Source organism: Ammospiza nelsoni, chromosome 3 (genome assembly GCF_027579445.1).
Source record: "Ammospiza nelsoni isolate bAmmNel1 chromosome 3, bAmmNel1.pri, whole genome shotgun sequence".
In the NCBI taxonomy this organism is placed as follows: domain Eukaryota; kingdom Metazoa; phylum Chordata; class Aves; order Passeriformes; family Passerellidae; genus Ammospiza; species Ammospiza nelsoni.
In genome coordinates this window covers 25,350,550-25,364,494 of record NC_080635.1, presented here as the reverse complement: position 1 = coordinate 25,364,494, position 13,945 = coordinate 25,350,550, and the positions used below count along the sequence as shown (strand labels likewise).

Sequence of the window (13,945 nt, the reverse complement as noted above, 5' to 3'; positions counted from 1 at the left end):
AAAGGTTCAGAGATGTATTTCATTTTGAAAGAAGGATATCTTCATGTCCTGATATACCAAATTAGGCTTTAGCACCATTCAGCAATAAGCAAAACAGAAGAAAAGAAGAGGAATCACCAGAAAGTTCGGTTTCAGCTTTTCACCCAATGCCACTGAGGAAAAAAAATTTATTGCTTGAGTATTTGCTTTATATGTTCATCTTAAATTAGGCAAAAAAAGATATTTAATTGATTGCAAAGATACTGCATATCTTCCAGAATGGTAAAAGCATAGAAATGTAATCTTAGACTGGCAGAAATGTTTCTATCTAAAATAACGAGATAGCCAGGCTTTATGAATTCATGTGAATAGACAATAGCTATTACCCACACCGATCACTAAGGGGGACCATCTCCACAAAACCTTACAGAAGTATTTGTTTGCAAAACTTTATCTTTGTTTACAGAATGTGGTCATTAATCATTTGAGAAGCGCAAGGTTCAAGTAATATCAGATCATTGCTTACCCTACTGAATTTTTAATAAGGCAACTTTATAAACTGCCTAGAGGTTCCTGAAAGTAATTTGCAGCTGACACTACATGTAAGGACAGTAAAGGACTTGAGATTACTGTCCATACAAAATAATGACTAATTGTAAAGTAAAAGATACAGGTATTCCCATTAACCACTAGTTCAAAACCAACACAAAGAAAGGCATAACAAAAAGGTCATTACATTATTTTATCAAGCAAGCCACAAACAGTAAACTCCTCACTGAGTATAAAAGAAACTAGCTCTATATACTGTCAGAAAAAACTAATCTGCTAGGCACTCTTAAGAGTCAATCCAGCACTTCTGCTTAAACAGAATTGTGAAAATACTTCTAGAAATTGTCTTTCTGGGATACAGCCTTTCAGAAATAAAACTGGAAGAATGGAAATTTCCACTGACTGCATTACATGTTATATTTAAACAATCATTTTTTAAAAGCCAAAACTGTTCTTTTTACTGCAAAAATTATAGAAGAATTTAGCATCTAAATACAGTCTAGCCTTTTGAGACACATTCATCAGGTTTCATAATTCTTCAGAGTCTTTTTAACACTTGAACATGCAGGTTGCAATAATAGCTGACAAAAGACAGGATATTCAAAGATAAAATTGTTGTCACCCTTTCACTCACAGCACATTGCCCTCCCTCAAAGATACACTGAACTAAGGGCAGAGTCAATTTTAATGCTCAATTTCCTGTCCCTCTTTCAGTTAATACCAGCCATATGTTTTAATTACATCAAGCTTTTATCTGGCAATGGCAATAAATGGCTTTAATATCTGTATTGTTGGTAACATCCTTTGCAGTTGTTAGGACAGATTAATTGCCACTTCCCCCTTTTTTTTTTCTTTGACTTTTGTACTTGTTCTTGAAGCATAATGCATTACAGGCTTGAAAAGTTAATTCAAAAGTATTTTAAAGCATTTGCTTTGAATTTCCAGTCTTCTTGAGACCAAAGGTATGAGAATGAGCTAAATATTTAATAGGGAATCAGTATGTAAAGCCCACTGTGCCATTTTGAGGTAAAATGTGATGCACTGGTGTAATGTAGGAATAATACACATTTTTTATGTCTGCATGACACTTCATATAGTAGCTGCAGATAAAGATACACAAAACCCTTGGCACATAGTCAGGGAAATATGTAAATGTACATAAGCCTTACTAGAGGTCTAGATGAAAACCTAATGACTGTGTTCAAGTTTCATACACAGACTGGAACCTCAGGGGTAGAAACAATAGTTAGGCTGTACAGGGCATTTATGCCATGCTTAAATTTAATTGGGAGAGTCATTACAATTAACCAACCCTTTCTCAGGATCCAAGTGTGTTCCATGTAACTCACCATCTGCTGAAGTGAAGCACAATCCTATATAATCTATTCTGTCCAGATTTCTCAGGAATAGGATAACTGGGAGCAAAATTTCACATTTGCAAAAGCTGACTCAAAGTTCCCTTCTCTAATTCTGCCACACACTACAACAGCATCAATTTTTAAACTTGAGTCGCATAAAGAGAGGCCTCCAACTGGCATTAGTCAAGACTGTGTTTGCAAGCGTTTTCTAGTAGGACTGGAAGGCATTGCCTGCTTTAAGTTTGTTGATACAGACTGTTACTGTGTGCTATATATAAACTGTTGTGCATCCATGTTGCCTCCTCTGCATTGGACTCAGAGTTGTGATGACTGCACTGACTTTGGTCTTATCAACTGTACCAACAGGACTTAAGAAGCAATATTAAATAAATACAAGTTATGCAAGAAGTTACACAGTGAAAGAAATTAATTTCATGCAAATGCCTGCTGATATTTCAGCAGATGACAAACCTTGTTTTGAAAGAAACCTTTTCCTAGGAAGAGGAATTGCCTTCAACATACATGCACTTGTGAGATGCCCATAACTCCTCTTAAATATCAAGGTCCAGGATTGCTTTTGGTGCTCTGTTTCCACTAAAAATACACTATTACCTAATACAAACCTGGCTACAGAGTCTGAAACTCAAGGACGCAGTTTTGTTTTCCTCACTCTCCCTAAATTAGTTTGATATTTTTGCCTGAGTCTTTCTTAGACTGATGACATTTGAGCAACATCCTCATATGTAAGGACTGGTGATGTGGAAATGTATTGTTATCCAATTGCTGGGAGCACAAGGAGCACCCCCAGGTCAGCAGCAGGCATAAGAAAACTGATTTCCTGCACAATCATAGTTGAAATTCCATATAATCTCTCCATTGGGGTGAAGTATTCTGCTACGACTTTCCAAGTGTAAACAGCGACATAAATGTGCTAGATGCATAAATACTGCCAACGCTGGCAGAATTTTGTGTTCTGGCACAAATTATGTGTGAAACTTGCAATCAGTCTAACCACAGAGCCATTCAGAAAGAAAACAAGGAAGAAAACGTATTCTACAGAAATGTTTGTGAAGTTGCTGCTGTTCCAGGGCAATATAAATTTTGTGCAATCTAAATTTTTGGTGCAAAATCAAGGCCACTTAGAAAAAACAAGTATTTAAAAGAATAACCATAATTCCTTGGTGGTTATTAGATTAAATAATCACTTATTCCTCTGAAGGCTTCTCTTATACAGAGGTATATTTTAACTATTCAGTGAATTAAATTACAGGAGGGGGTACTATCCTAGAAAGTTGATAGGCTTTTTATTAATTTCAACAGGTTTTAAACGTAGTGAAATGCCATAATGTGTGCAGTGCTGCCTGCTGAAAGAGAATTTAACTGGGATGAAGCTGTAGGCACAGATCCTTAGAAACCTGACATGTTACTGACTGAAGGACTCATGAGAAGTATTTCATTTAACTCTTTGGCTTGCTGCTTTAGATTTTGTTTTCCCCCTCAACATTTCAGGATGAAACTTTCCCATATTGCATTCAATTTTAAGCGAACCTCAACATGACAGAAACGAGTTAAAAATAGTTTTGGAAGGCAGGAGTGGGTTGACACTGATACACCTTTTAAAAATAAGGGCCTTAGGAAGTGGTAATTTATAAAAACAAAAGGGAAGACTTTAATAAGCATGGGACTATTGGAAGGCTGTTGCCATGAGCCACATAGCTGCATTATAAAACCCATGCAGATGGCAGATAGAGTGATATAACCTTTATGAGATTAAAGAGGTGCTGCTGTAGACACGCCAACATTATTTAAATGTTTTAAGAGCTTATCTTATTTTTCTCCTCCTAGCAAGGAAATGTTTTCCTTTGCTAGTGTTTATCTGCCATTATTTTATCAATATTTATGGAGCAATAGAACACTGTTCTCTATGAAGAATAACTTTTAGACACATCAGTTACTAATTACAGCATCAGATCTTCCTAAGCAGCTTAAGATAATGTATTTTTTCAAGTACTGCATCATCTTGAGGGGGTCTCCCATGTTTTGTGTTTCAAAGCAAGAGCTTATAGATACTATGTATGTATAGAAGGCCATTAATAATGGGGTTAAAGCATTTTCTTTATTGGGAGGAGAAATCCCAGGTCAAGGGTTTAAAGCACAGACTTCTATGGCTGTGCCATGCCTGACCTACTGTATGGTAAAAGCCACCTCTGTCTCTTTTTACCTGCTGCTGATTTCAATCAAAATCACCTTGGAGCATAAATCATCTCTTTATGTGCACTTCTAGAGTGCCTGGAACAACAGGTTGATCTACTATTGAAATATCTACTGTGGCAATTATTTCGATAGAGTTTAATTGCAAACAACTGTCATGACTTTTGGAACAATCAACTAGTTCAATAGATTTTTCCATATTTTCATTTCCCCTGAAAATATTTCATTAATATTCTAAAGTGCTTTAGTAGAGAAGGAATTAAAGAAACAAAGTCCTACTCTCAGCACCACTATTCATTTTTCAGTTGAATACTGGAACTGAAAAAAACTTCTAACCCCTAAGAAACATTATGAAGAGATGCTGTCATACACTGGTCATGGCATGATGAATAAATCTCCATCCCAACAATCAGCAGTGAGATTGTCCTCACAGTTCACCTGTGAGCCTGGTATTTAGCACCAGGAGGCTAAGGTTACCTACTGCTGAGACAACAAAGGTGACACATCAGTTTGGGTGCAGGGCTGACTTCTCACAGAAGCCAGAAGCACAGAGGCCCTTCCAGGGGTAGAAAGAGTTGGAAAACTCCACGATCTAGTTGGTAGGAATGATGGACACCACAGACTGAACATGAACTTTCCCTGTGTTTTGAGCTCGCAAAGCTCAGCAGAGACAGCACCTCACACACAGCAGTGATGATGGCTGAGCCATGCACAGGGCTGTGTTCCTCAAACAGTCCTTCCCTCAAGGAAGGGAGAAAAGCCTCTCTTAGAATTCATGGCATTTCACCAGTATCCAACTTTGTAGAGTGCAATAGAACTACTAAGTCCTAGCAAAGGAAGCTTGATGGAATGGGTAAAAAAGTAAATTATTGACACTCCTTCAAACAAAACAATGGCTCAGGCTACAAAAGACTTGTAACCTGAACTACAGGACAGCTGCTCTGCACTTTATCTGAAATTCATTAGCCTCCCCTTAGTTACCTTACCCTGCAGAGCCTGCAAGGCAGGAAGCCTGCTTTATCCAATAAAGAGTTGCTTAACCTCTCCTCCCTGGGACGGACACACAGATCACTGCAGATGTGTCAATACACTCTGGGAATCCAGGGAGCCAGAAATCCTTCCACAGCTCACAGGCACAAACACCAGCAGATTTCAAGGCAAATCCTTTATTTTTCCTAACTATATCAGCAGGGTGAAGATGAATTCCTACTCTACCAAGAAGAATTTTCAAAATCATCTATTTATTCTGCAGCAGGATGGCTATTCTGTATATTGATTAAACATCACCTGCTATGAGATAAAAAAATTACCCACCTGGAAGCATATAATTTTTCCTGAGACAAGCAAGAACCTAAAGAGAAGGTGCACCAGAGCAAGCTGGCTAACAGTGGAGCACAATGTTGTTCTCAACTACTCCCCAAACACCTTGCATGTTAATTCACAATTACAGCATTATCCCAGACTCTAAGATGTCAAAAAGGTACAGAATATACAACTTCTGTTTCCAGCCTTGAGCTACAAAAATTAAGTGCCATTTCCCCAGCAACATTAAATACTGCATGGAAAACTTTCAAAAATGTTGTGTCAACTAAATATACTTATTTAAGTCCAAGATAACAGAAAACTCCCTATTATATTTTTCATAGGAAAAAAAAAAAAAGAGATGCTATACTTCTACAATATTATTAGTCTTTTTCTGTCTTTCTTTTCTTACCTTGCTTATTCAATGAAGTTTTTGGCCTGAACGCTGTGATTTACAATATTAGAGCACACGGTGATTTACAATATTACAGCTTATAATATTACCTGAGGCTCAAAAAGATTGACAATATGCTTCCATTTTATCAATTATGCATACACTTTTCCTGGAATAACATATGTACCAATAGGGTATATTTGGAGGAGGTTCTTGGCATCCTGGATACTTGCTATTAAGGAAGGGCTGAAAAATAAAAATTATTCAGTCTTACCAGAAACAGTTGGAGAGCCAAATTTCCCTCACAAGCCCATCCCCTGGGGCATTTCTTCACACCATCAACCTCTTGCATAATCAGCATTTCTCTACACACAGAAGCTCCAGTGCAGAATATGGATTAGAAATCTGTAGTGTGACATCGACAGAGGAAAGCTTTGCCATAGAATGATTTGATGCTGATCTCTACCGTCATTTTCATGTCAAAGGTTGAAGATTTTTTAAATTTTTTAAAAATTTTTAAAAATATTTGTGCGAGCAAAGGTCAAGTTCATTTTCTGCCACTCATCCTGTTCTCCACATTTATGGCCAGCACTTTTCACATCAGTATCTCATAGTTCTTGTGGGACTGGCTATTTAAAAACTGCACAGCATCCTAAAGAGTAGGTGTACACCAATATCACTCAAGTTTACAAAATGGTGGAGCTAGAGAAAGGCTGAATTAAATTACTGTCTGGTGTCTCACAACAAGAGGCAACCTCGGAATTTTAAAGTTTGGATCTGTATTTTCTTTACAAGAAAAACACTTGAATAGTATTTTGTCAAGTAAATGTTTTAGCCTCTACTCATAGCACAAGTTACAAAAACAGACAGTCAAATCTCCTTAGATGTTTGACAAGAGCTGTTAGTTATCTCTGTGATTGACTTTCACAGTCACAGTCAATATGTTCTCCATGGTATTTTATATTTAAAATGCCTGTGTAGTTACTTATGCAAGCTTTTTTCACAAAAAGAGACCAACTAATGCTTGTTTTTCCATAGCCTTACCTACATTTATGCCAGAAGGTCATGAGTTTAAAAAAAACCCAAACTGTCAGGGAAAGTATTGAGAATGAATTATTAAACAGATACAATGAAATATGGACTAATTCAGAATTAAATCCTCTATCTGTAATTTGAAATTAAGACTCTGATGGAGGACAACTTAGAAATTAAATTTAGTGGGCAGATCTGTGTGAATTTTAAGAATGTGAGGATCACTGACACCATATTTTTGAACATACCACAGTACAATTTTATAATCTTTTTTGCTATTTAACTTTAGCAACAATGTGCTCACCACAGGACTTACATGATTTTCCTGCCTACATGTACATTATTGCTGTGTATTTCTCTGCCTTTAGATGAAATAATTCTTAACTGTGTGTCTAGCTTCTATGAGTTATTGCTCACATAGCACCGGAATCATAAAAAGTGAAAAATATATCTGAACAGTGATATTGAACAGTATTTGAGGATTACAATCATCAGTATCTAAGATCTAATGTGAGAAACTAATAGGGTTTGTGCATAGGAATGGTGAGAGTGGACTAATTTTAGCCCTAAGCTGATGTTACTCTAGCCTCACTATAGGTAACAATTGTATAATTAATGTTATCTCTATCTTTACTTTGATATTAAGCATGTTGGTCTAACAAGTTTGCATTTTTATTTTGCTTTGTTTCCCAGAGAAATTGGCTTCCCATACAAAGATGCTTATTTATAGAAAAATTTCTTCTTGTTCAAAACCAAATTGGTTTTAACTCCCACAATAGAAGGCAGCCAAATATTACAAGATGACACATTCCCACTGGGTATGTGGATTTAGGAAAAAGCTAAGCAGCAAGCTAACAAAAAGCTAAGCCCAAAGACTTTCAGTTAAAACGTTCGATAAAGAGGATTGGGTTCAGCTACATCAAATCCTCTGTGCAAACACAAAAAACAGCTTCTGAAAAAAACCTTTTGAAACCTTGCCAACCATACTGCAGGAAACTCTAAATTTGTCAAGAACTTTAAGAAAACAGGTTAAAAGAACAGGTTAAAGATGCATGGCATCCCAATCTAACCTCAGACATATAGGGTGTATTGGGGACTACGTGATGTACTCTAGCTGATGGACTGAGCTCAGGATTAGATTTAAGGGCGTTGCTGAATTGGGTCTGGAAGGTCCACCAAAGAAAACATTGGTTTTGGAAAAGTCAAGTGCTTGTATAGGAGCTTCTCCAGCAACATCTATGTTTAAGGCAATCCTTAATGCATTTATTGTCCCTGTATTTCATATAAATTGTTGAGGTTTTGTTTCCCTCCCAAGTTTCCCAAGACAACAAAATTTTACAAAAGGGCTTATTTTGGAAATTGTATTTCCCTTCCCAAATATAAAATTTTCTGGCTATTTCTGCACCTACTGTATGAATGTGAGAGAACATTTGTCAGTGGCAGTGGAGAAGATTGCAAGTGGCTGAGTGACCCTTTTAAATGCACCTTTGTTTTTTAGCTGAGCCATGTGAATTAGCCACATTCAAGCTCTGACCTAAGATGCAAATTCAAAGCAAACTTTGGTATCCAAGCCCCCCTGGAGAGGCAGCATATTTGAATTTCTGCTCACAACAGGGCAGGATCATTTCACAAGAGCCAAAGGTGTGACTTTCCAGGCAGCAGTAACTAGGTCATTTACAGCCATCTGTTCCTAGCCTCAGCCTCCCTGCAGTCATCACCAAAGCTCTGTGCTAATTAATTTTCACCTGCTAATCAGCGCAGACATCCCTGAAACTAACAAATCATCCAGTTTCAGTCAACAGCTTTTGGATTCCTGTGGGTGGCATTTCCATGAGACTTCATTACCAACAAAGGTAAAGAGTTTTCTTTGAAAGAAGATTCCCTCTAAGGCTTCTGACCTGCTCCATGTGGAGCAGTGCTCTGGAAGAATGAGGAGGCTTCATCCGATTCTTCAGAACAGGTGTTACCTGTTCTTTGCTTCCAAATCTTTTAGCAAGCACTTAAGCACCTTCTTAATTTTGTGTCTGAGGAGTTAGGTATATAAATGCTTGGAGATACAGACTTAAAAGACCTGATTGACTTGTCATGGGAGGTCTGTGAGGAAGCAGGGAACTGGATCATGGTTTTCCAGGTCCTAGGCAAGACTCCAAACAATGCAACATCCTTCCACTGCCATGTGGCTTTAAACAGGGCAAGCAGCTTACTGCAGTGCCACTGAAACTCCATTTAAACGGTGAGAAGATTAATCCACAGCTCCAAACCAGAATTGGATTGTATTCCATTTGCTCTGAAGACTGATAAAGCAAACCCCATAACAGTCTGTGTTTTTCAAATCTCCCAGCTCTATCCAGCAGCACAACTTACACTGAGCTCTGAGGGGTTTTTGTGAACATGTTTTCCTTGTATATAGCCATGATTCCCTAAGTTAAAAAAATAGTCACTTTCTTCAAATGAGTTGTTTTAGTTCCATGGAATGAACCTGCTTTTAAAAACAAACATTTGCATTATCACAATAGCGCTACTGTGATTTAGTAGGTACTATAAAGGGTCCAACAGGAACAAATCATGTAGGTAAATACTGAAAGAAAAAAAAGTCTTTAGATCTGTGAAAGCTGCTCAATGAGAAATGAATGGTAAGAGATTATGATCTAGTTTCTATACTGCTGCTTGTGATTCCATACCACAGCACCTCAGCTGGGGCTCAGAAAAGTATGGCTTAGAAGATGTGAACAGTGCACAGCATTCATGAATAGACCACACGAAATAAGATCAAAATAACATCTCATAGAAACTGTTATGATCTCTCATGAGCATATAACAGCTTTGAATGGAAGTTAACCAAGTAGGATGGCTCCTAAGCTGTAGCAAGGACAATTCCTCCCCAAATTCTTCACACCCAGTATTGTCACAGACTGGAGAGAGCTGTCAGTTCACCTGGACTCAGACGTGGTCAATCAATAAGATATTTGCAATCCTATCAGCAAGGATTAAATGGAATTCTAAGGGATATATTCTGTAATCCCTGCTTTTCAAGATGCATGACAACTATATAATACAACAGAAGTAAAGGAGATGGAAAATTGCATCCTTGGAGGCTGATATGGCTTTTTGTTAGAGAGCTGGTGCATCCCACTGTCAGGCTTGCAGCTGATGCTCCAAGTGCAGCCAGGCATCTTCCTGCAGCTGGTTACAGGACTGGGGTCTAAAGGCCATGGTGCCATGCAGGTAAGAAATGAAAATACACTATGCCCAGTATCCAAGTGTGGTGCAGTTCAAAACCAGGATCAAATCAAAGTGCCTCATCTTTACAAAATCAAAGGCCAAAACCACCTTTTTTTGTTTTGGCACACAATTTTTTTTGCACAGTTGGGGCTAACTGTAAAGGAAAGAGTAAACATACCCGTGGACATTTGTGTGATAGGAATTGTACATGTGAAGAGGAAGGAGGAGCAGAACAGTTAGCACTGAACTCTGGCTCAGATGTAGACCTGCAGCTCTGCAGTGTGTATCAGACCCCAGGCACCAAAGCCTTACTCCCCCAGTTTTCCCTTTTCTCCTGGCAACGAGCTGCAACTCGAGCACTGTGCATGGCCTTGCCTAAGCCTGGATTAAAACATGTGGGAGAGAGAGGGAGCAGGGGCAGGTCTCCCACAACTCTTAACTTGGGCTTTGGTTCCAGCAGGCTTTCAGTTTGTGTTTCCAGGTACAGGGTGGGTTTTCCACGGACAAAGCTGCACTGCAGAGAGGGCTGGCAGCGCGTGCAGGAGCACGAAGGGTGATGGGCACCAGCGTGGCTCTCCCCCACTTCTGCATGAGAAGCAGACCACTGACAGCACAGCAAGACTCAGCATTCTGCAGAAGATGGTTGTCAGCCTCACATTCTCTTGTTTCTCCACATGCAACTTTAGATTTTAAGCTTTTTTGTGTGTGCTATGAGACATGCATAAATAAAAATGAGTGGTACCAGGTAATTATCACAGCAGTTGTAATATCCTTACACAGCACCTCAACAAATCAATGGAAGATTTTGCCTTTTGGAGACAGAACATGAAGTGAGGGATAAGAAAATTGCCTCTATAATGCTGCCACAGGGATGCCTCTCACATCATTTTATCAGCAAAAAAAGGAAGCCATGTCTGCTGGTACCAGCTAAAGATCAGGTTCTAATTTTAGCAGTTGCAGTTAACTCATTCCCAATGGAGTTGCACTTACCGTGAGAAGGTTTCTAACTGCTTCAGCACTGAAAGGAAACAAGCATTGAGTCATTCAACTGCAAATCTATATGCAAATATGCTTTTTGGCCCATGAAGGGGAAGCACATAGAATCCGCTGCTATAGCGCAGGCAGCCAAACATTTCCACACATTTCTTATAATGCAAATGCTGAAAAAAAAATTAATTCATTTACCAGCCAGTGTTTTAGCTGTCCCTACACAAGTGTGATCACTGGCATGCACATGCACTCTGTTAGGGACAGAGCCTGTGTATAGGAAATAGAGGCACACTGCATACCTAGCATTGGTGAGAAAAAGTTTTCATCAACAGATATATTCCCCTTGACATTGAATGGTTCAACAGTAATATTATTAATTTGATTCAAAGGTTATGTTTATATCATATATAACTCAAGATATATTAAGCCAATATATTACATTTTACTGAGGTTCTGAAGACGATAATGATCAATTTTTTTCAATTATTAACTCCCAGAACAGCAATTCTGTATAAAGAATTTAGTTCCTCACCATACGGTAATTTTCTCTGTTGACCTCTATTGGGCCTACAATAGAATCCACATCACCCAAAAAAATTCCTTATAGCAAAGCTGATTTAGTACAAAGAAATGAATAAAATACTTCATAATTAGGAGACTTCTGGCTTATCCTAAAGCATGCGCGTAGTGCTAGGAGAATCCCAGCGACTAATATCTAAGGATATTTTTAAAAAGTAAGGACACTCTTCTGGTGAGCAGTGATAAACATGAGGCTCTTTAAAGAGTGACTTTTTCAATGAATTGTGTAAACAGATTTGCACTTCAGAATAAAATCTTGAGCAAGTAATTTTACAATAGGGAATAGGAATTTCTTTTTCATTTGAAGAGGATACAAATAAATATAAAAATATTAAATCCAGTAAAGGTCAATAAAATTACCATGTAATATCAAAAGGTAAGTGTTCTCAAACTGCCATGTGGTTTTCTGCCTGATTAATCCCTGCTATGAGCCTGTCTGATCAGGGGCAGGGAAATCCCATGGGAGCTGGTCTCACACAGGCACCAGGGAGGGTGTGGAATGAAGAGTGCAGGTTGTCACCAGAGACGAAACAGCAGAACTGGGGACCTCTGTATTCACTGGCAAAATTCACTGAGCACGCTGACAGTAGTCAGAAGGACATCCACATACAGACATAACAAAACTCCTGAGGGTGATCCCTTCAAGGCTCTAACATGCAGACAGATGGAAAAACCCTGTCTGTCCCCAAGAGCGGCCGTGGGCTGCAAGGACTGGGGCTCAGCACCGTGTTAGTGTGCAGCCAGCTCTGCAGGGGCATCGGGCTGGGAAGGTGGGAAACACAAATGGGAATTCTGCTGCTATTTTTTCCCAGATGTGCAGAAACGGATAAACAATGGGGGAGGAAATGGCTTGCAAATATCTACAGCTTAAAAACAAAAACAAAGCTGAAATGGATATGCATTACAACTGATATAGAATACACTCCTGTTCTACTCAGACGGGCAGATTAGCATCCAAAAATATGTTCACCTTGAGATGCAAACTCCAGTCCTTGTGTTTCCACGATACACAAGCTCACACTAATTTTTAAGACTACCTGCAGGCATTGTTGAACTGTGGCCTGAGTGTAGAGAGAGGGGCACTGCCCTAAAATTCTAGGGTAACTCCAAGGGTTACCATGGAAAGTTCAGATGATATATAATTCCCATAGTTATTTTCACTGCTCTTAATATTTCACATCCATTGGTACAAATATCTCATATATTTGAGCAGTTAGATACAAAAGAGCTATACAGAAATAATACTGCTGCTTAAATTCAGAGAGGAAGGGGTGATTATTAAAATTAATATTAATAAGATTTCTTCTGAAATTGAGTGATAAATATTTAATAAATAGATATTTATAAATAGATAAATAAATAGATATAAATATATAATAGATATTTACCTTATATAGATATTTATAGATAATGATGGTATAACATTAATAATATTTATAGATAACAATAGATATTTACCTTATCTATTGATAAATAATAAAATTGAGAATTCTCATGTGCATCTTGGGTTTGATTAGCATGAAATAGACTGGTGCCACCTGTTTTAGTCTAGGAGCAATATTATTACTCTTTTTTTTTTCCTCCACAAATATCAACAGTCTATTATTGGCTTTTTAAGCTAAATTTCTGTGAAAATTTACCCTCTAGACTCCCTGCTTGATATTTTATGGAAATGTGCATCTTAAACATTAATTCACTAGACCAAAAAAAATATTTTAGGGCAGAGAAATGAAAATTGTTGTGGACTGTTGCAAACGATACTAAATAATAAATATTTAATGTGATAATAAATATTTCCTTTTTGCAAGCTTCAATTACACTGAAAAATATTTTTCCTTTTTCTGTAATTAGCATGTGTCTCTCTCATATGTATTTTTAATGAACAAATTCACATGATAAAACAGACTAGATCCTGATGGAGCACAAAGAAGTTCCCTGAAGAACCAGTGGTGACCTTAGATGGCATGATTATTTCTGACCTGAGTGTTCAGAACATGTTCAGAACCCAATGGCTGCTCCCTGGCAGCTTATTCTTATTTGTTGCTTTTTTTGTGGGGTTTCTTTTTCATTCTGTGTCAGGACTGGGTAAATTTTGTGCTGCTTTTTCAAACATCTCCTCCCTGGTCATCTCTTCCCATTGCAATTATATTGCATCCAACTTTGTCCAGGCAGTGCTGAGCTGTGATCTCCTATCACAGGACAGGCTGCCTGGCAGACACTGCTGTCTGTCTCCAGCTGCCCTCAAAGAATGGAGCATTTACTTGTTCTCTTGGACATTGGGGCATTCCTAGCAGCAGAACCAGGCAGGGCTTTCCACTTGGAGCTCAAA

At 38.2% G+C, this 13,945-nt stretch overlaps 1 protein-coding gene across 5 annotated transcripts in view; it reads right to left on the bottom strand.

Annotated features, from left to right (window-relative positions):
- Positions 1 to 13,945, bottom strand: part of MTA3 (metastasis associated 1 family member 3) — a 137,329-nt gene that overhangs the window by 5,645 nt on the left and 117,739 nt on the right. Inside the window, exon 19 of one of the 5 annotated variants that reach the window (XM_059468480.1) lies at positions 11,038 to 11,065. The exons of the other annotated variants lie outside the window; for them this stretch is intronic. Coding sequence (XP_059324463.1) covers positions 11,038 to 11,065 — 28 coding nt within the window. The remainder of the gene's footprint in view (positions 1 to 11,037; positions 11,066 to 13,945) is intronic. 5 annotated transcript variants of the gene reach the window in all.